At 41.2% G+C, this 26,283-nt stretch overlaps 1 protein-coding gene and 1 long non-coding RNA gene across 2 annotated transcripts in view; both read right to left on the bottom strand.

Moving 5' to 3' along the window:
• Positions 1–1,599: 1,599 nt before the first annotated feature.
• Positions 1,600–26,283, bottom strand: part of LOC115634864 (transmembrane protein 189-like) — a 33,479-nt gene continuing 8,795 nt past the window's right edge. The window contains exons 3-7 of the mRNA XM_030532806.1: positions 25,448–25,567; positions 6,105–6,196; positions 5,267–5,411; positions 4,253–4,465; positions 1,600–2,805 (exon numbers count right to left, since the gene is read on the bottom strand). Of these exons, the coding sequence (XP_030388666.1) occupies positions 2,684–2,805; positions 4,253–4,465; positions 5,267–5,411; positions 6,105–6,196; positions 25,448–25,567 (692 nt within the window). The 3' untranslated portion in view covers positions 1,600–2,683. The remainder of the gene's footprint in view (positions 2,806–4,252; positions 4,466–5,266; positions 5,412–6,104; positions 6,197–25,447; positions 25,568–26,283) is intronic.
• Positions 10,910–20,706, bottom strand: LOC115634866. Its single transcript, XR_003996464.1, has 3 exons — positions 20,606–20,706; positions 20,182–20,188; positions 10,910–10,922 (listed from the first exon to the last, which is right to left on the bottom strand). It is a non-coding gene; the product is annotated as an uncharacterized LOC115634866 (long non-coding RNA).

The following is a 26,283-nucleotide window of genomic DNA, read 5'->3' as shown; positions in this document are numbered from 1 at the left end:
GCAGGGCCTTTTTACACTGCTCTGGCCCTTTTATTAGGAGTAAAGGCCCCAAAGTGAGGTGTGTTCCCACTCCAGTCTGTTTAAAAAGACCTAAAAACTTTTGCATGGTTACATTGACTGAAGAATTTGGAGCAAGCAGATAATCACATTATGCAGGGGGAAGAGACAAGTTTGGATTAGCTTGTTAAAATACAGGCCCTGAAATGCCTAAAAACAAGGCACCGACTGCAACATGAATTCCTAGGACCACATTTTCAAAATTCAGCCCTTCCATTCTCAGGGGGAGGTGAACTGCCACATCCTGAGCTATTCTGAAAAGTATAGCTCATTATATTCAAAAATTTAGACTCAATCAAAACATGGCCAGAATTCTCACACCAAGGCTATGCATGAGCCTCGATTTACACGTGACCTAATACTTGACTTTTAAAATGTACTTTCCTATTAACAAAGTGACAAACTTTAAAGCCAATGCAACTTATTTACCACCCCAAAATTAAGCGTACCCATTTTATATTGAGTTAGAGAGTTTACCACTGGGAAAGAAGAGAATCAAAACACTCAATCTATTTCACAGTGCTTCATTTCTTGGAAGAAAGGGAAAGAAAGAGCTACCCTGCTAATCCTCTTCAATTGAATGAGGGACTGCTAGCAACAGAAATGTAGCAACTTAAGGGCATTTCTCTCAGGCATTCAGCCCAGGGGTAGGGGTCCACCCTACATCAGGGTGAGCAAACTATAGCAGGGGCTGCATCCAGCCCTCGAACTCCTGCCGGAGAGTAGGGTCATGGGCTTACCCCACTCCACACAGCTCCTGGAAATAGTGGCATGTCCCCGGTCTGGCTTCTACGCATAGGACTCTGCACGCTGCCCCCACCTCAAGTGCTGCCCCTGCAGCTGCCATTGGCCAGGAACCATGGCCACTGGGAGCTGCAGGGGTGGCGCTTGCGGATGGGGCAGTGTGCAGAGCTGCCTGGCTGCACCTCCGAATAGGAGCCAGAGGTGGGACATGCTGCTGCTTCTGGGAGCTGCTTGAGGTAAGCACCTCCTGGAACCTGCACCCCTGACCTCCTCCCATGCCCCAACCCTCTGTCCCAGCCCTGATCCCCCTCCCACCCTCCAAACCCCTTGGTCCCAGCCCGGAACACCCTATTGCACCCCCAACCCCTCATCCCCATCCCCATCCCCACCCAAGAACCCACACCCCCTCCCACATCTCAACCCCCAATTACATGAGCATTCATGGTCCGTCATACAATTTGCATAGCCAGATGTGGCCCTTAAGCCAAAAAGTTTGCCCACTCCTGCCCTATGCTGAGCTCGCTGTAGGATCTGTGTGTAAAGCTTTTCTGTAGGGTGATAGAAACAGGAATAGTCCTTTGTTATAATATCAGATGCTTATATACTGAAAGAATAAAATACACTGTTATAGTATAAGCAAAGGAAATGCAAGGTTTACACACACACACACACACCCACCCACCCACCCACCCTACCTGGGGGACTCATGCATTAATCCTGCGAATGCTAGATATTTCAGACTAAGTGTTGAGGATGAAGTGTGATTTTATACCATCAAATAAATGAAGAACTGCAACAAGACTTAACCAACATGATTAGTATTATCCAACTGCTGTTATAAATTATATACATTCAGAACATCATGTTAAAATATTATTCCACATTACACCAGAATAGATTAAGGCTTTATATTATTTACAGAAACCAACAAGCACCTTAAAAACACCAACCAGTAACATTTGTGCTAAAGATACAAATTTGATGTCTTTTGAGAGCAAAAGACAACAATTTGCGGATGTGCCCAATGCTACACATACTTTAAACATTGATTATTGGAACAGGAAACACATACTGGCAAGATCCCATCAGTGAGCACTCCGAATCAATTAATGCAAGCATGTGGGATACACATATACAATGTGCCCTCCAGATACTCAGACATTTATTAATGTAAAGCTGAACGCTTATACAGAAATGGTTGGTTCAAATTCCTCAAAAATTTGAACAGATTTATTTTATTTTAAGAGAAACTGAAAACACTTAAGAATTCTTTGCCCATTGATAGCGTCAAGATTTCAAAGTCTGCTCCATACCACATTAACAAGACTTAATACAATAGCAAAGATGGAACTGACAGATTTATCAACCATTGAATGCACTGAAACGGTGACAATTTTACTGGCTTCGATTACTCTGACATGCTGTTTTCATGCGGCATATCTGGATAGGATTTCTTAAAATGCCGTGACAAGTTATCTTCACTATTCTCCATATTGGTCTTCGACAACAAGCTACTTTTAAAAGTTAAAGAATGTTGATACAACACACGTTTACTGTGCCACCAATGTATTAGAAGTGATGGTGCATCGTCTTCCTCTCTGGCTCACCAGATGGCTTTTATGAGACTCAGTGATGAAATATTTTCTAAGACATCAGCAGACATGGCTAAAGAAAGGTGCTCAATACAAATGGAAAAGTAACCATTCGCATTTCAAGTATTGTTTTAAGAAGAATGAGTTTTTAATTGCAGTCGATGTTAGCACTTTTTAGCTTGTGCTTTAGTCTGTTATTTCTTTGTAAGTCTTGCATTTGGCTGATGGCTTTTTTTTAAAAAAAAAAGGTTGGCAACAAAGATAAGAACTGTAGAAGGCTGGTAAGAGTTTTATTTAACTTTCTGAGCCCACTTCATGTCATCTGCTCTAGGCTTTTGCCCAGTCACTCCTTGGATAATATTCTCCAAGCATCTCCAAAATCCAATCTTCTCTAATGGATAGTTCAGCCAACCTGAAAGACCAGAGGTGGGAAGGGGGGGAGGGAATTAAGTATTGACATTAGCTTAAACCACAGCAGTAGAAACTCAAGTTTGCATTGCTTTTCTTCCCTCCTTAACAGTGTTATTCACTTTAGCTAGCAAACAAAAATGTGTTAGAGAAAAAGTTCAGTGGTAGTGCGCTATGGGCAAATAATGAAGAATGGTCACTACTCAAAGTGAAAGGAGACTATTAGGGTAAAAGAAACAAACAAAAGTAATTTGTAAATACAACACTTGAATTTAGATCTTTCTGTTTTAAAATTTCTAGCTAGTTATTTAGATTACAAATTGCCCTTCATTCAGACCAGTGAGTTTCACTTGTTCGGATGGTTTCCCTTTCTGGTTCCTGTGCACTAGCACATAGATGCAATGCCTCATTTGCAAGCAGTGCAAGAGAATATTCAAATCAAACAAGGTAACTGGTCACTGACATTTAGATAGATTTATTAACTCACCAGATTTTGTAAAATTTCAGACAAACCTAAACTTTGGGTCTACACTACTTATCTGAATTAGATCTACCAGCTATACAATATTTGAGAGAGGATCCTATTTAGAGTAGACTCTGTTTTCTGACAGATGACATGAACAAGTTATAAAGCTTTACATGGGGCACACAGTATTGCATGACTAATACAAATCTATAGTTTTTTATTTATTTCATGGTCCATTTGTCAGAGCAGGAAATGGAGTCAAGTATCTACAATTTTATTTCCAGCTGTGCCTTCCCTCACTATGTGACTGTGAGCAAGTTATTAGCACACTGGTTTAGCTTGCCCATCTGCAAAATGGACATAACCAGAATGACTTCAGTTGAGGTGAATATCATGATTTATAGATCCAAGGAGAATCAGAGGCCAAAAAAACCTTGATAAAGAAGTTACAACGGCCTTCAGAACATGTGTAAGTATTTGGAAATCCTCTCATTATGGCCATGAATTTCAGAAGTCTAAGAACTTGTTTTGGAAACTAACATTCAAGGAGAGATGCCAGTGTAGATTAAGAAAATGAAATAATTCCCTTTGTATGAGAACAGCAGCTTGCACAGAATTCACTGCACTGAATAAAGATGCACTAATTTGCATGCAAGATCGGACTGCTTGACCTTACTCAAGCCTCAGCATCACTGACCTGAAGTCAGCAATAGAAAGTTACTGATTTTCAGCCAATCACAAGCTTGATTTTTCTTTTTTTGGGATAGGGATTTTTCTTATTTATGTAACAATACCAAGTAAAGAGCCTCAACTGACTTACAGTAAAAGGACACATGTTGCATGCTACAACTTGCAGTATTTTCCACATTTTATAGATTGCATATATATTACATTACTGTTTAGCAATCAGACTATATTCTTGCCAGATGTATGCTTTCTGGCTCGGTGAAAAAAGCTCAGTCCAGGAACATGTAGTTTACTTTACCTGTGGTAATACAAAAATAAGTCTCATGGGGAGACACATGATGGATTCGGTGGTGTTTCCGTGGCAGGATAACATGCCAGTCCTGCAGAAAGATGACCCAGCGAGGAAGACCAAAGTACGTATGAGACCATTTGTGAATCTGGTTTGTCAAGGTTACAAAGATAGCCAGGGCAAAGACATAACATTCCCAAGGACATGTCTGGTATAACGCTTCTGCAAAAGATAAAAAAAAAAGCATTAAAAACTCAGACCTTTTCTTTCCTCTTTTATTGAAGAAGCAGATTCCTACCAGTTTCTAATAATGCCTGCCCCGTTTAGAAGTTGCCCCTCAATTCTGACACTATTCTAGCAGTTGCTGACACTTCAGATGTTAACAAGGCCCGTGACCAAATTGCTTCGGCAACAGACTGCGACAGCACAGCCGCTGAGTCATGAACTCCTCATCTCATATGACATTCTGAAATGCCACAAAGTAATAGGGTTGCAAGACTAGTATGCACCACACCAAATTAGTCAAAATAAATTCAGTCTAATGGATAGTGGGAACCTGAGCTATGGATTTACTGGCTATTGTAATTAAATAGGAGAATGTAATGCTGCAACACTAGTCTTTACATTTACTGAACTATTTCTGCAAAATAGCAAATTTCACTGTTTTTTAATCTTAAGCTTTCTTCCGTAATTGCCTGAGTTTAAAAGTCCTTTGTGAAAGAATGAGATGCTAGTTCTTCTGCAGAATTTATATTCTAAGGCTTCTTTACTGAACTCTTCAGTAGGACACTTTCCTGGAGATGGAAGATCCTTGGTACGGGAAAGGTTAATCGCCCATTATCAAAACAAACAGTGGAAATTTTTTCCCCCTCTCCTCCAAACATCTGCTTTCAACATAAATTAGACCTGCTGACATGGATCACAGATTCATTTTTTAATCCCTTCCCCACACAAGGACAAGCACTTATTCAATTTATCCAGTGATGAAGATTCTAAATACATATGTCACTGCTAATCGCTTACCTGGGGAAAGAGAAACAAACTTGTAGGCCATGTTTGCCAATGGCACTAGTGTTAGCATGCAGTTATCTCCATTGGTCTCTATAAAATCATGTCTAGTAATTGCTGTGGGGTCAATGTGATGTTCTCTAAAAGGTCTGATGAAAGCCTGAAAGAACAAAGCCAAAAGGCCATTACTTGTAAGAATGAATGGATCAGAAACAGAATGACAGCATCAAAGTGATAGAAGGGCTTCCATACTATCATGCATCTAGGAATTAAGGTTCAAGCTTTAGAAATAATGTTTGAAATGATTTCCAAGTGTAAAGCATCAGATGGTTGAATTTTCATACAATGCTTATATTTCAGCCCAGTTTTTGCATTTTTAAGCAATGCATTAATGTTAACACATACGTAGCACTTTTCATCTCAAAGTGCTTTAGAAAGGTGGATATGCATTATCACAATTTTAAGATGGGAGAGAAGCACAGAAGTTAGGTAACTTGTTAAAGGTCACATAGCTAGGCAACAGCAGATCTGGGAACAGATATTTATTCTACTGTTACTTCTGCTTGTTAATACTCCCAGTCGGAACAGGGCATATTAAAAAGTCACCTCAAACCTCCTGGCTTTTATCAGTCTAGAAGAAGATTAACACTGTATATCATAGCTCTACCGCCAATATACCAGCCCAATTAGCATGGGATAAAGAGAGGGTGAGGAGGCCAAGCAGGCCAAATCAGTAGGAGAGACAAGACAAGACAGAAACAAGTTCCTACATAGTGCATAGCACATTTAAGATGGTGGTAGCTTCCCCCAAAGTGATTTTTATTTGAAATTTTAAAAATTAAAAGTCTCAAACCTTTCCAACTATGGGCAGCTCCACAGATCCCCAGGTGTCCGCTCCCCAGTGCACTAATCCTGACAGAAAGTCAGCAGTAAAAACTCCTGCAACTTTAAGAAAACAGAGTTAGGAATCCAGAAGTATTGTTTCAATGTCCACAATCTCTCCCCCTGCACCCAAGGAAAAAAAAAATCACTACTACTATTTTCTGGACAGATACACACTCCCAAACACAAGAGCGATCTGGCCACTCTGAATGCACAAAAGTCAATTCTTCAGTGGAAGGTGGGTGATCATGACAGAGGCCATTAAAAGATTATGCCTTCTCTTAGCTAACAATAAGATCTTGGATCTGAACTACAATCCTATTGTTATCAAATAACTTCCATACCAGTAAATCTAGGTTTGTCAGAAATTAATTTATACTGGATAGTGAATCAGTGAAACTAATTACTTCTAAAATAGATCTCTACTCTGAATAGGATCCTCTCTCAAATACCTAGATGTATAGCTGGTAGATCTAATTCATATATTTAACAGCCAACGTAAAGGGACAGTTTGTTTTTACCTAGTATGTACTTGGTTTAGACCACTCGTGTCCAGATCTGCACAGATATTCATAGCATTGGTGGGTAGTACTACCCACAATGTGGTGGTTATTCTTTTTGCACTCAGCAGAGACCTCCTACCAGCAGACGCCCCCACTACCACCACACACTCTGGGACCTCGCCAAAGCTTTCTAAGCATGAAACAGAGAACTCTCTCAGCTTACTACTAAATAATATCAGCTACAGATGCACACTTTAATACCTGGAAGGGGCTTCCCAACATGGTTCTTTACAGCAAGGCTATTTACAAAGTAAGGTTGAAAGCCTAGCAGGCAGCTAGGGGGTGGAGCTATCTACAATAATGCAATGAGGAGCAGAGTCCATATTGATGATTCCCTGCAGAAAGTGTTCTATGCTGAAGAGTTATTACAGTGGCATGGTAGATGTAGAAGAATGTGTCTAAATCTGTAGACAACCATGGACAGTTTGTAAAGAAGAATATATATATTTTTAAACTGCCAGCCAGGTGCACTACGTTTTAAAATTTTAAATTTAAGCTGTGTTGTTCTGTTCCTGCAGATAAGTAGATTTATTTAAATTTTAGTTTTATACAAACTCTTCACCAAAAGCACCTGTTCAAAAGCTCAGGGTAACTTTGGGACATTTAAAGAGAAATAAAAATTGATTGAAGCAACAGCACATCTTCCCGCCAGACATCATCTGATCAGTTGTGTGACCAATGCATCTTAAGATGACCCTATCATACTTCCTCACTACACTGAAATTCTACCATCAGCTGCCTCAGCTCTTCACCAGACAGGATTTACAGCATGCCCAGAATGTCCACCTATTGGAGAGAGATAATTAGCAGGAAAGTCCTTAGAGAGAAAGCTCTGCCAGCGGCCACTTTATAGGGGCAAGATGGGGAGAGGGGGCAGTCAAGCTCAAAGGCCTCCGCTGATCACAGCTGTGGCACCATGGCACAGAGACAGACAGTCTCTCAAGTAGGCAAGTCCCAAGGCATTAAGAGTCTTATAGGTCAAAACCCAACACCACCTTAATCACATGGCCAGCAATAGGTACTAAAAAAAATTAGTAATAGATTCTACAGATCCAACTTTGCCCTTATTGCTCTGAATGGAATTTCAGAAGTGTCACCAAGGGCAGGATTTGGTTACAATTTTGTTGATACATAAGCAGGAATAGAATCCAAATCCCTTGTGGAGCTGTGTTTGCTCTGCAGGTATAATAGAATTACAGTCTCTGGGCATTTGAAGTCTTGTCTGCTGAATTCGGCCACAGAGAAGAACTCTACTGAGTAAAAAGGTGCGTTAGTTTCTCAGTGTATAATTGCACTTAAACTGTCAAGAACAGCAGTATGCTCCTCCCCCACACCCACTCCTTCTGCAGCTCTGTTTAAAGCCATTCAGTAGACACTCACCTAAATTTCAACATCTGCGAAGTGTAATATGCAAATAAAGTATACCTGGAAACTGATTAGGGGTTTTATCCTGGAAGGAGTCACATGGAAGCTATACACAACTCCTGCCAAGCTAAGCATCACACTGATCTTTCAATTCATTGTCAAAGGGCACCTTGGGATCAGAGAAGTAAATAAATGAGGGGTGTGTGTGTAACACATTTCAATAAAGGGATTGGCTAGCAACCAGTATAAAACCTAAATGAACCACACCATTCACATCTGACCCTTGGAATGCAATTCACAAAGCAGAAGCTCGTAGTCTAGCAATACGTGTACTAAAGGCAGGTGCATGCTTTATTTGAGGAGCTGGTTAACTGCTCATAGGAAGCCACATAATAGAACTAGCTGTATAGCCACGGTCAGAGTTTCTGGAAGTTTTTTTTAGTTCTCCACTTTTTTTACAGTCACATTAACATTTTAAAACTGGCTTGGTTACAAAAATCACAGATGTCAGACATATTCTGACTTTTTAACTCTAAAAACACCAGCTAGTTTTTAAAAACAAGGTAAGAACAGAGTTGCATTCTATTTTTGCTGTATATAACTGGAGGGTAATACCCAAACTGCCTCACTGATTCTTTCTGGTACCTTGGTCTGCCACTCCAAGAAAACGGGGCTCCTCGCTTTCTACTCAGCAGGCAAGCATCTTCTCTTCCAGATGCCTTAGGGTATGTCTACACTGCAATTAGATACCCACGGCAGGCCCAAGTCAGCTGACTTGGGTTCATAGGCTCAGGCAGGTTACCTGTGGTAACGACATTCCGGCTTGGGCTGCAGCCTGAGCTCTGGGACCCTCCCAACTCGCAGGTCTTAGAGCCTGGGCTTCAGTCTGAGACCAGAAGTCTACACTGCAATCAAACAGTCCCACAGCCCAAGCCAGCTGGCATGTGCCAGTCACGGGTGTCTAGTTGCAGTGTAGACATACCTTTAGACCTCCCCTCCACCTCAGCTCCCCAGAGGAGATGGTGCTTTTGTCATGTGGGTCTGCTAGGGTTTAGGCAAAGACAAGCAGACCCATGTCACTACTTGTGACCCAAACCAGAAGTTAATGGTTATATCGTTAGCTTGCCTGGCTATGCTATCCTGGCATCTCATTGCTGCTCTAAAGAGAGCCTCAAACACCTCCTTCTAGGATGCACCATTTTAATAAATTACCTTTGCATTTTTATCTAGCAGTGAGACAGGCTGGGTTTCTCCTAGTCATGAATTGATGTTGACATGCTTTTTACTTTGGGGTTATGGAGCCACACACCCTGTTGGAATCAGGATGCTTAGATCATCTGTCCTGGGACTGTTAGCAAGATTTTGTTTGACATTAGCAGGATTTCCAAAGTGCAGACACTTTATGAAACAAGGGAAGACTAGTCTTTCTTGTTAATACAATGAAGTACTGCAGGAATTCTCTTCGCCTGCGTGCGGTGCAGAGACAGTGCAGCTCACTCACTCCCCGCCTCACATAGTATATTCTGAAGGTCCCCCTCACCTCTTTGCCCTTCCCTTTGTCTTTGTTTAGCTAATCCCAGACACGTGTCTCTCTGCCCCCAACAACAATAATGGAACCAACAAGTTTTATTCTTTTTCTCTGTCCTTTGTCTTGCCTTGTCAATTTAGACTAAGCTCTTCAGAGAAGGAACTGTCCACTACTGTTCTTGTACGGTGCCTGTCACAATGAAGCCCGGATTTGGCTAGTCCCTAGGTACTACCATAAAAAATATAAACAAAAAAAAATCCACAAACAAGCCATGATTAATGCATTTTTAGAACAAGACTGTCTTGTTCTAAGATAGATTGATATGCTAGACATACAGCTAGCCAGTGTGGGACAGCATTCAGCCTCTGGAATCACCCCACATCATGAATCTGAAAGAATGTGTGGCTTCTACTTAAAGGGGAAAAGGAATAGGTGGAGTTTATTTTAAAAACCTGAGCTACGGCTACACTAGAGATCTTACAGCTGGCATCAATACAACTGCGGCACTATAAGCTCTCTGTGTAGCTGCTCTAAGCTGACAGGAGTGAGCTCTCTGGTTTGCTTAATTACTCCAGCCCGGCCATGAGTGGCGTAGCTATGTTGATGGGGAAAGCTCTCCCGCGACTTAGTGCTGTTCACACCAGCGCTTACACCAACATAAATTATGTTGCTCAAGGGGGTGGCTAATTCACCTGAGCAACGTAACTTCGTCAACTTAATCTGTAGTGTACACATAGCCTCAAATACTACGAATACGGAGACTGTAGCAGCCGTGTACCCAATTCTCTCTCACCTGACTTCACACAAACTGAAGTATGTTCTGTGAGGATCATGTGGCCTTGAAACTTTCAAGATAATTGAAAAAGGAAGAGAAGAAAAGCAGAAATAAGTCTCTGTGGAAGGATCTGAGAGAATATTTTTTTACACAGTGTTTCAGGAGTAGTCACTATCAAACACCAAGATCAGGGGAAGAGTGAAGAGTTTGGTAAGACATGTCTTATTCGAAGGCAGTTTGAAATCTCAGCAAGTGCTAGCAGCTTACTTTCTAGCAAACAGCATTGCTAGGTAGGTTTCATTTACAATCTAGCCAATGCGCAGGTGGGTAATTCTGGCAGAAAGGAGTATGGAAAAAGAGGATGTGGGATTATACCTGGCACTTGTGGTGGGGATAATACTTCGCACTTTACAACACTTGGATTCAAGGATCTCCAAGCATCTTACAAACATTAATGAAAGTAGCCTCGTTTTCCTCATGAGGCAGGCATTCTCCCATTTTAAATGAGGAAATGGAAGCATAGATGCTAAGTGACTTGTGTAAAGTCACACAGGAAGCCTATACCAACACATGGGATAGAACTAAGGTCTCTGGACTCCTATGTCTGTATGACTATAAAGAACGTTCTTCCTTTCTGAGTGAGATCTGGAGAGAAAAATATAGCCCAATTGTGAGTGATAACATTAGGGAGGGCCAGTCACATATCCAGTAAAGATGGAAGCCCAAAGTTTGTAATTCAGGGATGCACGAGTTTCATGTTGATCAGAAGCAAGGCCACTGTAGAACAGCAGAGAAAGGGACTTTTGCTGAACTTGATCTTATTCAATCCAATCAATAGGAACTCTGAACGTTTATTTTATGATGGATTAGAAAGATCTCAGAAAATATCACGGCCAAGAACAATGGACATTGACTACCATCATTGAATGTAATTAGAAATATATAATTTTGTTCTTAATTTTTTTAATGTTTTTTTTAATCCGTTCTGAACTACGTATCTAATGAAAGCTTTCATTTGCTGTTATTTGATATATAGACCAATGTGGTGTTAAAAAAACACTTCATTTCAACAAACAGAATCGGCTACTAGCCCAATAAAAATATTTGTCTAGTTTTGGGCTACTTTTAAAGCGATTTTAGACTATTAATGCAGAATGTCATTCCGCTGAAAAAAAGTGGAAACAGAGGCCTGGAACACACAGAAGGGCGTTTCTTTCAAAAGCAGCCTACTGATCATGAACTGAATAAAACTGACAGGCCTCAACAGTGAAACCAGATTTCACAGGCAGAGAGTTTAATCAGGCATTTTAACTAGAGCAAAGAACAGCAACAGAGGTGGTTTCAATATCCAGAGGCATAACCCTCACATCATTGGCATGCAAGGGAGGAAGTTTTATTAAAGTAAGAGGCTAGGCCTTGGTTTTTGCCAGAAAGGCTGTGGCTGGTTTTGCCCTCAGATACAAACAGTCTTGAAGTACAGAAACAAGAGGCTGCAAGGGACCTTGGCAGAGGCAAAGGCATGATGGCTAGTGGAGCAAGATCTTGAGCTGGCGGTTATTGTCACAAAATGAGCATCATTGTGGAGAACTCAGTAAAGAGTTTCTAGGTATACTGGTGAGATACAGCCAGTGAATGTGACTGACCCTTTAAAGAACTGAGATGTGCTAAGAAGCTTGGAACTTTTATACCATGCATCAAGAGAAGCAGAAGCCTAGGAAACAGCAGCTTCTGATGGTTTTGGGCTGTTTAGCAACAGATGGCAGGCAGGAGAGGACAGGGAAAACCAAAACTGCAACAGCCAGAGAACAGAATGTAACCAAGGACGTGGTATTAGAGCAAGTTACACAACACTGACAATTCTCTGGTGACCTGAGCTCCCAAACTCTATAGCGGGATTGGCAACCTTTCAGCAGTGCTGTGCCGAGCCTTTATTTATTCACTCTAATTTAAGGTTTTGTATGCCAGTAATACATTTTAACGTTTTTAGAAGGTCTCTTTCTATAAGTCTATAATAAAGAACTAAACTATTGTTGTATGTAAAGTAAATAAGGTTTTTAAAATGTTTAAGAAGCTTCATTTAAAAAATTAAATTAAAATGCAGAGCCCTCCAGACTGGTGTCCAAGACTTGGGCAGTGTAAGTGCCGCTGAAAAATCTGCTTGCGTGCCGCCTTCAGCATGCATGCCATAGGTTGCCTACCCTATAGAGCAGGGAAGGAGCTAGACAGCAGTGCACCACATATGCCTGGGAGTTCCACAGATAAAGTTCTTTTTGGATTTGTGACAAATCAGATACGTTAATGGGGATAACGCCAATGTCATGCTAAATATAACTGTACCTTCCCTTGGTTGTGATTTGCAAGTGAATTCCACCAACAGAGCAGTCTTATACTGGACTAAGTGAAGTTTCACTCTTAGGGTACATCTACACTACCCGCCAGATTGGTGGGTACCAAATCGATCTACCAGGGATCGATTTATCACGTGTAGTATAGACATGATAAAAATCGATTCCCAATCACTGTCGACTGCTGAACTCCAGCAGTGCGAGAGGCAGAAGCCAAGTCGATGGGGGAGCCGCTACCATCAATCCAGCGCCGCAAGGACGTGAAGTAATTTTAATTCGATCTAAGATATCTCTACTTCAGCTATGCTATTCTCATAGCTGAAGTTGCATACCTTAGATAGATTCCTACTCAGGAGATTTTTGGGAATAGGTGTGTTGGACTGAGGAGAGTCACATGTATTGAAGTGTTTTATTTTTCCCTAGGTTGTGTACTTAACCACAACTGCTGTTTAAAGTGAATGAAGAACATTTGCAAGTTGAGGGGGTTAGGAGGCAAAAGTTGGAAGGGAAAACACTCAAGACAAATTCCCCGAACAGATAGAAACATACATATGTTTACTGGTAACACATCTTTACACCTAGAAGCACTTGTTTTAGGTATTCCCATAACAGTAACACCCATCTACGTTCCACACTAATAGGTTCTTCTGGTTAAACTACCAAAGTGTGAGGGGAAGAGAGTTAGATGCAAAACAGCCGCAGCAATTCAAAGTGAACATGATAGGCTGTCTGAGAAGAGCCTGACACATTCTCTGTTAAACTAAAGACACAAATGACTCATCTGGCCTCTTGCAGTTCTGGGACACCTGTGCTGCGTAGCCTTACACATTGGGAGTCTCATTCAGTTCAGTCCAAAAGATTCAAAAAGCAAGTACTGGAAGGATGGAAACATCTCCTGAGATGCTCTCTATTCCCTTAGAGAGGAACTGACAGAAGTTGGCTGCATTAAAGTTTTGTCTCTTAAGGGGTTTCTAAATTCCCCAGTACACAAGAGAGAGTTACATCTAAGAAGGTACCAAAAGGTAAGAAGTGCCCAGAAAGATGGGAAAAAGCCTGTCAGACACTGTAGCTTGAGTTACAGTCAGAAGCTGCCAGCAAAATCAGCCGGGGAGCCAGACACTAAACACAAGGATAGGCCACAGGAATTGGCTTTTAAGCAAACATCTATCAGATAGAAAACTTGAGCAAAACAACCCATCCCCCAATTCAGCAACTAAAGAACCAAGGGGGGGGGGGGGGCACAACAACAACCAGCAACAAAACTAGCTTGCTTTGAATGCACACAGCTAGCTGGCGAGCCAGACGTTCTTCTATCACACTTACACATGCACTAGTGCAGAATTCTGTTTAGAACTGAAAACTGATGGTTATACAGAGGATACTGACATAGGAACTCTTCTGCTCTACTGTCTCTTCAGAAAAATGATGGCAGCATGCGGACCCCAGAGCAGGCTGGTATAGTAGAGGATGCAGCAGAAGAACCAAAAGGGAGGCTTCCCCATTTGCTAAAAAACCCCCTTCCCCCAGCAGTTCACCTCCTGAGGTGACTTAGTAAGCAAATCCTCTTGCCACACACGGACACTCTCTGAAGTCTCTGGTTCCAGTCAAGCAGGATCAATGCAGCCCTTTGCAGTACCACACAGTTTACTCTGGAGGTCCCTTTTGGAGGATAACGTAATACTCAAATATACCTCAAGGATCCTATGATGCACTTCGTACAAGGCCTGTGTCTGCCCCTAGTGTGGCTGTTGAACAGTTCCTCTGGCAGCACTAGCTAGCACCTCCACCCCAAAGGTGGCAGCATTTCAATAGTGCAGTATGTGTAGGGCTCAAGGTAAAGGGCCCAGTTTTATAAAATAACGTACATTTCACTTTGACGGATCCCAAAGCATTCAGCTACATACTTGTAAGAATCATTGCACCCTTCTGCAGTGCAGCTGCAGTAGTAGTGCATGTGGGATTTTCTAACCAAGACATCTATTCTTTCAGAACAGGCTACATACATATGTTTACACTGGTGCGATTCCCAGCTTGGGTTAGACACACTTGTGCTAGCTCTAATTGAGTTAGTGGGCTCACATGGATATGTACTCAAGGCAGCGTGGAATTCAATGCATCTACCTCAAAAAGACAAAGGGATAAATTTCCTATCTACCAAGATTTATACTGCGCTTGTCACTTAGCTATCCAATACACATCAAAGATATCAAATACCACAAGTCAGCCCTAAAGGTACAAAAGATTTTAAGTTTCATCTGCATTTGTTGTTTTTTGTGGGTTTTTTGGCTGCTTTATGACATTTACTGAAGGCCTGAAAAACAAGGGAGAAAACCCATTTAAAATGTCAAGACCGGCAAGTCTCATCTTGTCTAGTTTTGCAGTAAGGATTCTACATGGAGAATGGGTGGGGCGAGCAGGGGGTAGAGAGGGGAAGTACTGTTTCACAATGTAGCCCAAGGTCTCACTTTAACTGAGGGCCGGTCTACACTACACAGTTAGGTAGACCTAATGGAGCTTACATCGACCTAATAATGTCAGTTTCTACGATCTTCCTCCTGCGGATGTAATTGCCCTGCTACACCAACATAATAACTCCACCTCCATGAGAGGCATAAGTCTTACAAGGTCGTAGTTAAGACAGGTCCCTTTCATTGGCAGTTGGCTGTCTTGTCAATTCCACCGTAGGCCCCGCAACTAGAACTCAGCCCTCTCCTCTTCCTGGTTGACTTACTTTTCTAGTGTAGACATACTTAATACTCTCCCTGCCTGCAGGTATATGGGATCTTGGGGAGCAATTACCACACAGGTGGGGTGCCAATTAATTTCTTTATTAAAGGAAAAAGGAAGTGGTGGGAACAATGAAATACGATGGGATGGGTTGTATAGGGTGTTTACAATAGACAATGATGGGAGGGTTCTTATTGAACAGTGTAGGTAGTTCTACTGGGGTACAGTAAGTGGGGTTCAGCACAATGGGATACAGTACAGTCAATAAGCGTATCAAAAAGAAATGCAAACTAAAATGGTAGCTTCTATATAAAATGGTCAACAATCTTAGATAGAATGTATTAAGTGGTTAGTGGCCTTATACACAATGTAACACAATGGTATCAATGCAAATACAAAGTATATCAGAAAAGTGGAAGCAACCAATGGGTGTTATAATTACAAGTAAAATGTGAATCACAGTGCAATAATACAATATGGGTGATAAGTGAAATTATGTAATGTAACGATATAAAAGAAAATTAAGTCATTAATTTGTGAGGCTAGGATAGCAGATAATCTGCAAGAGTGTACCTAAAGGCTGGGTCAAGGAACAGGAGGGGGGAGGGAAGTGAATGATTAGTGGCAACTGATGAGAGGAGAGTGCGGCTGGAAGCAGCGAGAGACTCTGAAGCCCTGCAGGGTAAGGACAATGGAGCAGCGTGATAGTGATCTTCGGTAGGGGAGGGGCAGTGGAGAAGTGTAAAGAAGGGCTAGAGAGGTTTAAGCAACAAGCGGACACCAAAAACAAAGGAAAAAAGCGGCAAAGGGTTTGGGAAGTTTCACAGGGGGAGAAGCAGCAAGGGGTTTGGGAAGTTCGGAGGGAGTGCAGATGCGGGGGAAAAAGCAGCAAAGTGTTATAACAGGGAGACACGGAGAAGCACACAGAGGGGGAGATTGGAGCAGGGGAAAAACAGACACGGGAAAGTTCAGGGAGAGATCGGGACAGCGGGAAGACGAATTTAAGCAGCAAAAACCTTATCTTAACCAATGACTAGGCAAAACAACAAATATCACAATTCTAAGCAAAACTATAACAAGCAACTATACGGAGCAACAAAACAGTAAACTATAACAAGGCAGGTGAACCTTACAAGCTCTACAATCGTAACAAAATATGACTTATTAAACTAAAAAAACAAAACCTATGGTGCACCTTATGCTATGGAAAAGTTACAGAGGGCAGAGTGGTATGTGCCCAGGATCCAGCTCCCAAGGAAGCCAAGGGATGGTGGCTGCAGCAGTGGCTACAGCTGAAAGCAGAGAGTCCCGAGGCAAAGCCCACAGGAGCAGAGCTTAGCAGCGGCACAAACTTATTTTTAGCGGCAAAGCGCCGCGGAGTTTAAGAGAGGTTTTAAGACACAGACCAAAGTTTAGCTTGAGTCTGTGTGCTAGGGAAACAGAGCCAGCAGCTAAAGTAATGAAATAAAAGTATGGAAAGTTTCACAGAGGGATTCTTACCAGTCCCCAAGGCAGCAGCAAAGGCAGAAGCAGCAGTAACATCAGAAGCAAGGAGGGCTCGGTACAGTCTCAATAATCAGGACATCTCTCAGGTAGCAATTCGTTCTTTGTGGGGGGGTTCAAAAACCGGGGGTACGCTCAAAAATAAAACGAGCCCGGAGAAAGGACCCCCCCAAAACCCCTGGCTGATCAGACCAGGCAGCCATGCAGGAACCTTTCTGATGTTGGTTTCAAAAATGTCTGTTTTTAAAGGCAAACTTAGGCAGTTTCCCGCCAGTAATCCTGATAGGTTCCCTCTGTCACAGGGGAGGCGGCACAGGGAAAAACTGCAGGCGAGCACAGAGACATGTCTGGGCAGAGTCCTGTGCAATGGTGACTCAAAAGCACATGAGGCTTATAACTCATGCCCAAGATCTTAAAAACACAATAGGTCTTGCAGCTCTGGACATTGCCTGCCCTACACCGAGCCCAGGTTCAACGAGGTGATAACAGGACTAACCCTTTGAACAGGGCAGTGGTCCCATTTAGCATGCAGCACAAGTGGCCATCCCTTTGAGAAGGGCAATGGCTCTTGTTAAACAACTTAAGGGGCCCTCCCTTTGAGAAGGGCAGTGGCCCTGGTAAACAACTTAACAGCCAGGGAAGGGCGGCCACAGGAGGAGAACAAAAACAAAATGGAGTATGGGGACAGCTGTAAGAAACAAAATGGAATAGAGGGATAGCTGTAACAGACAAATACACCTGCCCTCTCTGGGTATTTGGCAAAGACATCCATGCCAGTATGCAATGAAGTGTTAAAAACTGCAGAGTTATAAACAATCTTAATATCACTTCCCCTTCAAACGGCTCAGCTTTGCCTCACAATGAGACTTTCCACAGCTCTCCAGTCACTAGAGAGATCCACAGCAAACAAGACCTGCTTGCTTTTATGTTAGAAGTTCAGAAGCCCACACACACAACCCCCACCCTTTAAAACAAAACAAAAATACAACCCTCTCAGGCCATCTGTGCACATCAGGAAAGGCCAGGATTAGGCACATTTTCAATTCTCCTTTCCTCTCCAGATCACCTTTGAGCAAACAAATACAGAATCTTTAATTCAGAAATCTGAAACCAAAACAAAGTTCTTGGCCAGCCTCTCTCCCTGCATGAGAGTCACATAGCATATGATTTAGCACAGCACATTACAACGTGCCAAGTCAGATGATATCTAATAAAAGAATCTTCTCACGTCACCCAGGCAAATTGTTAGCCAAATAGGCTCGTTTCCCCCTGGAGCTACTCAATTACCCCAAGGAGGCACGGAAGACAGGAAGACGGGTACCAAACCTTTATTCTCGGTCAGCTGAGCGGGTGCCTCTTTCTCGGCTAATGCCAAAGGAAGAGGACACACCTTACAAGCTAAGAGTCAGCCTTCTTATACTCTGTAACAAACAACTTAGCATGCATACATTCCATTAGCCTATACATCGTTTACATTCCTCTTTAGGGGTAATCAGGATGCATCTGCCTAGCGTCTATCCTGAGTAGGTGGGGAGGAAGCAGCCTAGATGATAAGCGAATAGTTCAGATAGTTAACCCTTGCTCTAACACTAGGTTACAAACATCCCTTTCATGCAGAGCTTCCATTTCTCAAGTTCCTTTTACAGACAAGTTGGTTCCACTTAACATCTTTCTCCTATGTATTTTGCCTACGTGCATTAAGTAGGGTTACATACATGCAAAGATTAGCTGGGAAGATACTGGGCGGATAAGCAGAAGTTGCCAAAAGCAAGCAATTGGCACTCCCTTTTGCTCCAACAAAATGACTGCCTTCATGACAGCCTGCACACACAGGATCCAGGCCCCTAAAGCTGGAAGTGTTTCCGGAGTCAGTGAATGTCACTAAATACATTTTAAGTAAATTCAACAGCAAAAAATAAAGGATTTTTTCCTATCCTGTAAGGCACTGACAGAGAGGGAGTGTAATGTGACCATGTCTGCACTGCAGCTGGGAGCATGCCCCCCAGCCTGGGGAGCCAGACACTTTCTAGCTGCACATGAGCTAGAGTGCCAAAGCATGGATGCTGTGTCTCAGTCTCGTCCTGAGCTTGGACCCAGGAGCTGAACAGGCTTGGACTTGAGTAGTCAGCCTGAACCACTGAAAGTGCTGCAACATACGTACTGTGATTTTTAGCATACTTTTTTAAGTAGAGTTAGCACATCTGTCTTATCTCCAGGCACTTTGAACCTCATGCTCAAAACACACACTTTGCAAAGGAGCCTGAAGAAGGGGCACCAGAAAACTAATGACAAGAAAACCATTAGTTACTACTGCAGCAGCTGTTCTGGATCTTTAATATTTTACAGTTGAACAGATTTTTGGTAGTTCCCCATGTTTTCACCTTCACACGGAGTAACTCCTCCCACTTCTTTTGTTTTTACATTGAAAAATGTAGCACTAGTGAATGGAATCTGCAGCCAGAACTCCAGTTTACCCATAGAACAGATACAGCACAGGCAGCAGCACTACCTGCTTCCCCACAGAGCTAATCAATTCACCTCACCCTTAAAAGACTCTTTCCCATCTCCAAAACCCATGCAATTTCACTAGCAAGAAAGGAGGCAAATAATTCTGTCAATGGATGTTGTAATGCAATGGCCATCCACTAGAAATGGACTGAAACCCCACAATTCATTTCACAGGCTAGATGGGTGGTAAGGAACAATTCTCTATAGATCAGTGCTGGATTCAAACAAATGACATGTACTATTGAATCTAGCTCAGGATTCTCAATTAAACATTCAAGACCTTCAGTGACACAGCAGTAATAATAATGGAGCTTTCCACTGTTACTAGTTGCTTCAATTGTTACAAAAAAAATTAGAGCTTTAAATTAAAATTTTTAAACACAACAGCAGATTCATAACATTAACACACACCAATCCATGCCACCTTTTGCAATAAGAGAATGAGAACTCCTGCTCTTGAGCTCAAAGCCCTTTGGGTTTTGCTAAAATGACCCCGGGGCAACCCTTTAGCAGGGACAGAGATCATCTAAAGCAGGGATTCAGGAACTCAGGAGGGTGTCAGACCAGTCATTTGTGCAGGGATGAATAATTCTCTACATTCCCATACTCAGAATGACATTTTTCAGAAACAGAACAACTATAAAAAAGTCAAAGAATCCTTGACTATGGAACAAAAGCAACCTCAGGATCAGCAGGTTCACTTATTTAAATCAATATAAGATACACCTGCTTACTGCAGGGCTGAATTTGGCCTTGTGTGTTTAATATATATTTTATTTTATTTTTTTTAAGGAAAGGTTAGGGAAAGCATATGAGGGAAAAGAAGTAACCCTGGATCAAATGAAACACTGGTATAATATTATTCCTCTGGAGAGGGAGATTAGAGCATAGCGTCTTGTTTGTTGCTGTGTGACATTTATATTACTTTATTGCACTCATTTTTGAATAGTTTATCAGCTATTTCCACACTACTATATTTACACAGAAACCAAATTCTGCTACTTTAATCATTCACTGCTATTTAAACACTATTATCAGTGAATTGGCTACCTTATCAGTTAAGCTCGTAACTGGGACAACCGAGGGCTCAATCTTTCATCACTGTTCCCTCTGAGAAGAAATCTGTTCCCAGCTGGCTACTACGGGTTAAACACAGACTGGATTTGATTTAAACCACTAGTCAAGAAGACTCGATTTAATCATGGATTTCTATATAAAAGTGTATTCTTGTTGGTTGTTATAACCTTAATACATATTCTGCACAACTCAGAGATAGATATAGGTTTCATTTTTAGAAGGTACACACTATACATTTAAGTGATTTTGAAAAAACGTTTCCAATTAGTTTTACAGCTATATCAGAAAATGAACGATTGTTTGGTTATTTCATTTAGCAAAGGTAATTGAAGCAGATATTTATGAAGTCAGTTCACTCCCAATATCTCCAATTCAACAGGTTAATCATTAATATTTGGAGGATTTTCTTGCCATGCTGTATTAGGAGGACATCACCAGACAGACATTTAAATTGTTTTAGTTAACTAAAACAACAGTATTATGTATTCTGGATTTTTTTCCTTCAACAGCAAACATATTTTAACAAAAGAATACAAATTTTTGAATTTAGTTAAACATTCAAGTTGTTTTTAAAGTCGGGTTTGTTTTTGTTAAAATTGTTTAACTAAAATAGTTAATGAAATATTAAAAAAATCAAATCAACATTAGCCCTGTCAATATGAGAAACTTAATACTGGCTTCTGCATCTAACTCAGTCATCTTCTCTTTCATTTTCCTGTTTGTTCATAATGTGGCAAAGAATAAACAAGCTTTCCTGCTTTTACAGGTCCCAAAAGATTTCTCAGTTTGGAATGAATTAGTCCAAAGAAAGAAAATATTCTTTCTACACCAGCAGAATCATAGATTATTAGGGTTGGAAGGGACCTCAGGTGGTCATCTAGTCCAACCCCCTGCTCAAAGCAGGGTCAATCCCCGACTAGATCCCCAAATGGCCCCCTCAAGGATTGAATTCACAACCCTGGGTTTAGAAGCTACTGCTGTTACAACTGAGATTAACACTTCAACAGTCTCTGAATCCAAGTGCTTAAGTGACTTCTACCAGTTCACTGATGTGACTTTCTTCAAAACATCATCAGCACACATTTCTTGAATGGTTCTTATTTCCAAACTGGGTGTCTTTTATGGCCTGCTGCCATTATAGGGTTTCCTTTCTAGTGAGAGAATGATATGGTAGATCTCAAATCAATGAAGGGTACACTCAGAAAGACCTCAAGACTTCTGGAATATGCCGCTCGAACAGTTTCACTTTTGTTTCTAATGCCTGTCCCTCCCTTTTCACATTTATCTCCAGACTTCTCCTTGCCCAGACCTATTCCGCCCCCAACACTCTTCTATTCATGAAACTTTGCCCTTTTAGAGAGAGGTGAGGGATTGACTTTGTGTACACAAATTTGAGGTCTGTTATTTCTCATCTATTATATACATAAACATTTTTGCTGTTAACAAGCATGTTATGTCTGGAGACACAAATCCACAGTTTGAGAACTGCAAAACTAAGCATCTCTGATGGTATCTTCTAGACTGAGCACTGAGTCCCATTGGGTAGATAGAAAGAGTAACCTAAATAATCTTTACAGAAGCCCCTGGAGCCCCATAAAATTGGGTCCCTAATCCATGAACTATTGGAACTCATTTACAAAATGTTTCTTAAACATTACACGAATATATTGTCTCATACTATAGAATTAGACTTTATAATCCCATTCCATGATGAGATCTCTGAGCTATAATGGATCTATCTTTAGATTGGATTTTCTTGATAAAATGCTTTTGAGGAAAAAACCTACTTAAATAAAAGCGTGGTTTTTTAAAAAATCATTGATTTTTAATCCACCCTAGTTAAAAATAAGCCGACTTCTTCCCCTATTGTCTCTTGATTATGGGATAATTCCCATGCAAGATGTCATTCTCTCTTCATCACCATCCCACACATGGGAAACAGAAGGGAAGAGGGGACAACATTCTAAAATTCAAGTAAATCAGGTGGAATAATTCATAGTGAAAGTGGGGGGGAGAAAACCACACACACCACACCCCGAAATGAGCAAAACACAAGTTTAAGAGCCACTGAGAACTGGCCAAGCAGTCTTCCTGCTCAGGTTCAAGGAGCAAGCTCAGGCAAGTGATATCCAATAGCTGTCATTGTCGTACTTGCTTGGTATCCTGTAATAAGTAACACTGCTCACACTGAACAGGGATTTAGATTCCTGTCCGCCACCCACAGCAACAATGTGAAACATACAGCTCACATTACATTTATTCAAGGCTCCTTCTCAGAGAACAAGCATATTAGAAAGCACAGCAGCTGAGAAGAGTTTAGGTCAATGGGTCTCAAACTTTTTTTTTTACTGGCAATCCCTTTCACATAGCAAGCCTCTGAGTGTGAACCCCCTAATAAATTAAACACACTTATTAATATATTTAACACCATTATAAATGCTGGAGGCAAGCAGGGTTTGGGGTGGAGGTTGACAGCTCGTGACCCCTCAATGTAATGACCTCACGACCCCCGAGGTGTCCCGACCCCCAGTTTGAGAACCCCTGGTTTAGGGTATTCATCTGCAAATATACTTTTTTCTATTAAATAAATAAAGCACTTACTGTAAAACCCATGTTTGTTTTTCCTTCCCATTCATCCTTACTACATGGTACAAAAGTCACATACACTAGAGGAGGCAGAAAGTTAGCATTTTAGGGACGTTTGTATGTTCCAACTATCTGACAAACTGTAGGTTAAATACTGGTTTCTCAACAAAGCATGATGCTAACAATCTAAGCCAAGCACTATGCCAAGCTAGCATGCTCTCTCTAATCCTCTCTGCCAATTCCCATTACAGTCTCCGTGCAACACGGAATCACAGTGGCGTTCTTTTGAAGCAATGTCATTCCACTAAAATGCTGACTCTTCAAAGCAGATATATTTGGCACCTGGGGATGCTTTTTGCCCTCTGTACATTGGGAAGCATTTCAAGTTGTTAAGAGTGCAACCTGTTACATGGAACCCAATTCTATTAATATACCAGAACCACTTTCCACTCAGTTTTGTGTTCTATTAAATCCACACAACATACATTCTATCTATGGGGTTAATATGGTATAATTTGGGATTGACTCGGTCCCTATAAATTGAGGGTTGCCATAAACAAGATTATGAGATTGAAATACTTGATTTCTTTTTCTCATTCACAATAGGCAGAATTACTATAGCAGGAGTTCACTACAAACAGCTTCCAACACCTCAGATATTAAAAATAACTGCTATTCAGATTCATAAATCCTGTACAAACCCCGGAAAGAGATAGTGAAGCAGCACAGCATATAACCTGTGTTGATAAGAACACAATTTTATAGCCTTCCATACTGTATTCGCTTTCCCTACCATTGTTAATAACTTATTTGATAGTTGTTTTTTTTTCCCAATTTGAGGACTCACACTTAGTGAGTTTTTCCATAATTTCTTCTCCCCTCTGAATCTCGCCACAATTTAATCAGTAAAATTGTATTGATGATTGTAACAGAAAATAAAACAAAGTGTACAAGTTTTGCAAGTAGATCTCAGAGCAGTTTAGTAAGGCGGATACGCATCACTGTCACTGGTGTAACATCATGTGATACAATGTGAATGAAGAAAGTCTAGAAAAAAGGCAAGTAGTATTTCCAAACACAAATTTTCCCCAGAAATTCCCAAACTAGTCCACAATAGATACAGAAAGTGATCAGGCCAGATTCTCTGCGGTGCTGCCTGTGGGAGGGGTACCCCAAAGGAGGAACAAATTTGGCTCCCTGATTCTCAGGCTGGCTCTTCATCAGCTCCTGTACAATTCAGAGCAGCCAAAGAACCCTCCATTCCTGCTAATATCAGGATGCAACAATGCTTTCAGCCACAAGCCTTCCCCTCCCAACACTTTCCCCCATTTCAGTGCAGGGACAAGGCCACAAAGTAGGAGCCTACTATTCATTCCCTTAAGCAGAAGCACCTCTCTGCTCAAGCAATCCAGTCAGCTTTCAACCCCTTTGTACCACCAGAGCGAGGCAAAAGGACTAGACTGCCCCTGACAATCTGGACACCCATAAATGCAAATTGGGAAGATAAAGTAAAGAGACCAGATTTTGCCAGGCAATCTGATCTGTTTATTTATCTTTCCAATTTGCATTTATGGGTTTCCAGTTCAACAGACTAGTAACTGATCAAAAGTCACTTATTTATAGATTACTCACAACAAGGAGATTGCAGGTCTTTTCTGCTACCTCAGTTAAATGATAGAGTTAACATTTTGATGGTGAAGGCCAGGTCTCAGATTCTGATACTCATGACGTCTTTATTTCCACATGTGTAATATAATCAGAGATACTAAAGAAGAGCATATATTCTTCAAAAGCCCAAATTTTACAGGTATCTTTCTTTGTACTCACCTTTATGGTGCAATGCTAAAGACTTTCTATAGCAAGCATTTATTTAATGGATAAATATCCATAATAATTTTGTAACTCAGTTATTTATCTTTTGAACAATTCTCATGTAATTATTTCAAAGAAATTAAAAAACAGGGAAAAATATCAGAACAATTAGTGATCCTTCTGACCTTCGTAAAATTCTTTGAGATCCACTGATGAAAAGCAGATACAGAGGTGAGCATTATTCTACAAGGCAAAACCATTTTATCTGGGACAAGGGCACAGAAATGGTTGAAACAACAGCTCGAGTAGTGATGAATTTCAATTTGAAGTGGCGCCCTACACTGAATATTTAGTTGCAGGATACTCCATTACCTATCTCCTCAAATTAGGAGACAAGCATCTGAACAAATGCTTATGATCATGCACATACTTCCAGCTTCACAAAATGCATTTCAGTGACCAGGGAAAGATGAACACTTATGTTATTACAATTCAATTACTATCTTGTGAATAGCTTCTACTTACATATCCCAACAATAACTGAGAGAGTATGGTCCAGGCTCAAGTAGGAAAGGAGACTGTAGAAGTTGAAAGAGATCAGACAGAAGCATAAGATGACACTGATCCATTCTTGCAGTCTTTTCCCTGTTGAACAAAACAGGGCACATTAATAGTAATATTTGAAACACTTTGTATTAAAAGCCAGGGTACTATAGTAATCTATTGCCTGTATGATTTGCTCAGTTTCTCCTCTTTCATGTTGTTTAGAAAAGATGAGGCAGAAACTTATTTAGTGGTGGGAACAGTATACTTTGTCTCATGTCACAGACACTCCTCCGCTATGCACCCTTATTTAATTAATTAAATAGTATTAGAAAACCCACCAAGGACAGAAAAAACATCTTTCCTCATAGTATCAGAGGGGCAGCCGTGTTAGTCTGGATCTGTAAAAGCAGCAAGGAGTCCTGTGGCACCTTATAGACTAACAGACGTTTTGGAGCATGAGCTTTCGTGGGTGAATACCCACTTCGTCAGATGCATGTAGTGGAAATTTCCAGGGGCAGGTATATATATGCAGGCAAGCTAGAGATAATGAGGTAGTTCAGTCAGGGAGGATGAGGCCCTGTTCTAGCAGTTGAGGTGTGAAAACCAAGGGAGGAGACACTGATTCTGTAATTGGCAAGCCATTCACAGTCTTTGTTTAATCCTGAGCTGATGGTGTCAAATTTGCAGATGAACTGAAGCTCAGCAGTTTCTCTTTGAAGTCTGGTCCTGAAGTTTTTTTGCTGCTGGATGGCCACCTTAAAGTCTGCTATACGTGGCCAGGGAGGTTGAAGTGTCCTCCTACAGGTTTTTGTATA

Source organism: Gopherus evgoodei, chromosome 14 (assembly GCF_007399415.2).
Source record: "Gopherus evgoodei ecotype Sinaloan lineage chromosome 14, rGopEvg1_v1.p, whole genome shotgun sequence".
In the NCBI taxonomy this organism is placed as follows: domain Eukaryota; kingdom Metazoa; phylum Chordata; order Testudines; family Testudinidae; genus Gopherus; species Gopherus evgoodei.
This window is presented reverse-complemented; position numbering and strand designations above follow the sequence as displayed.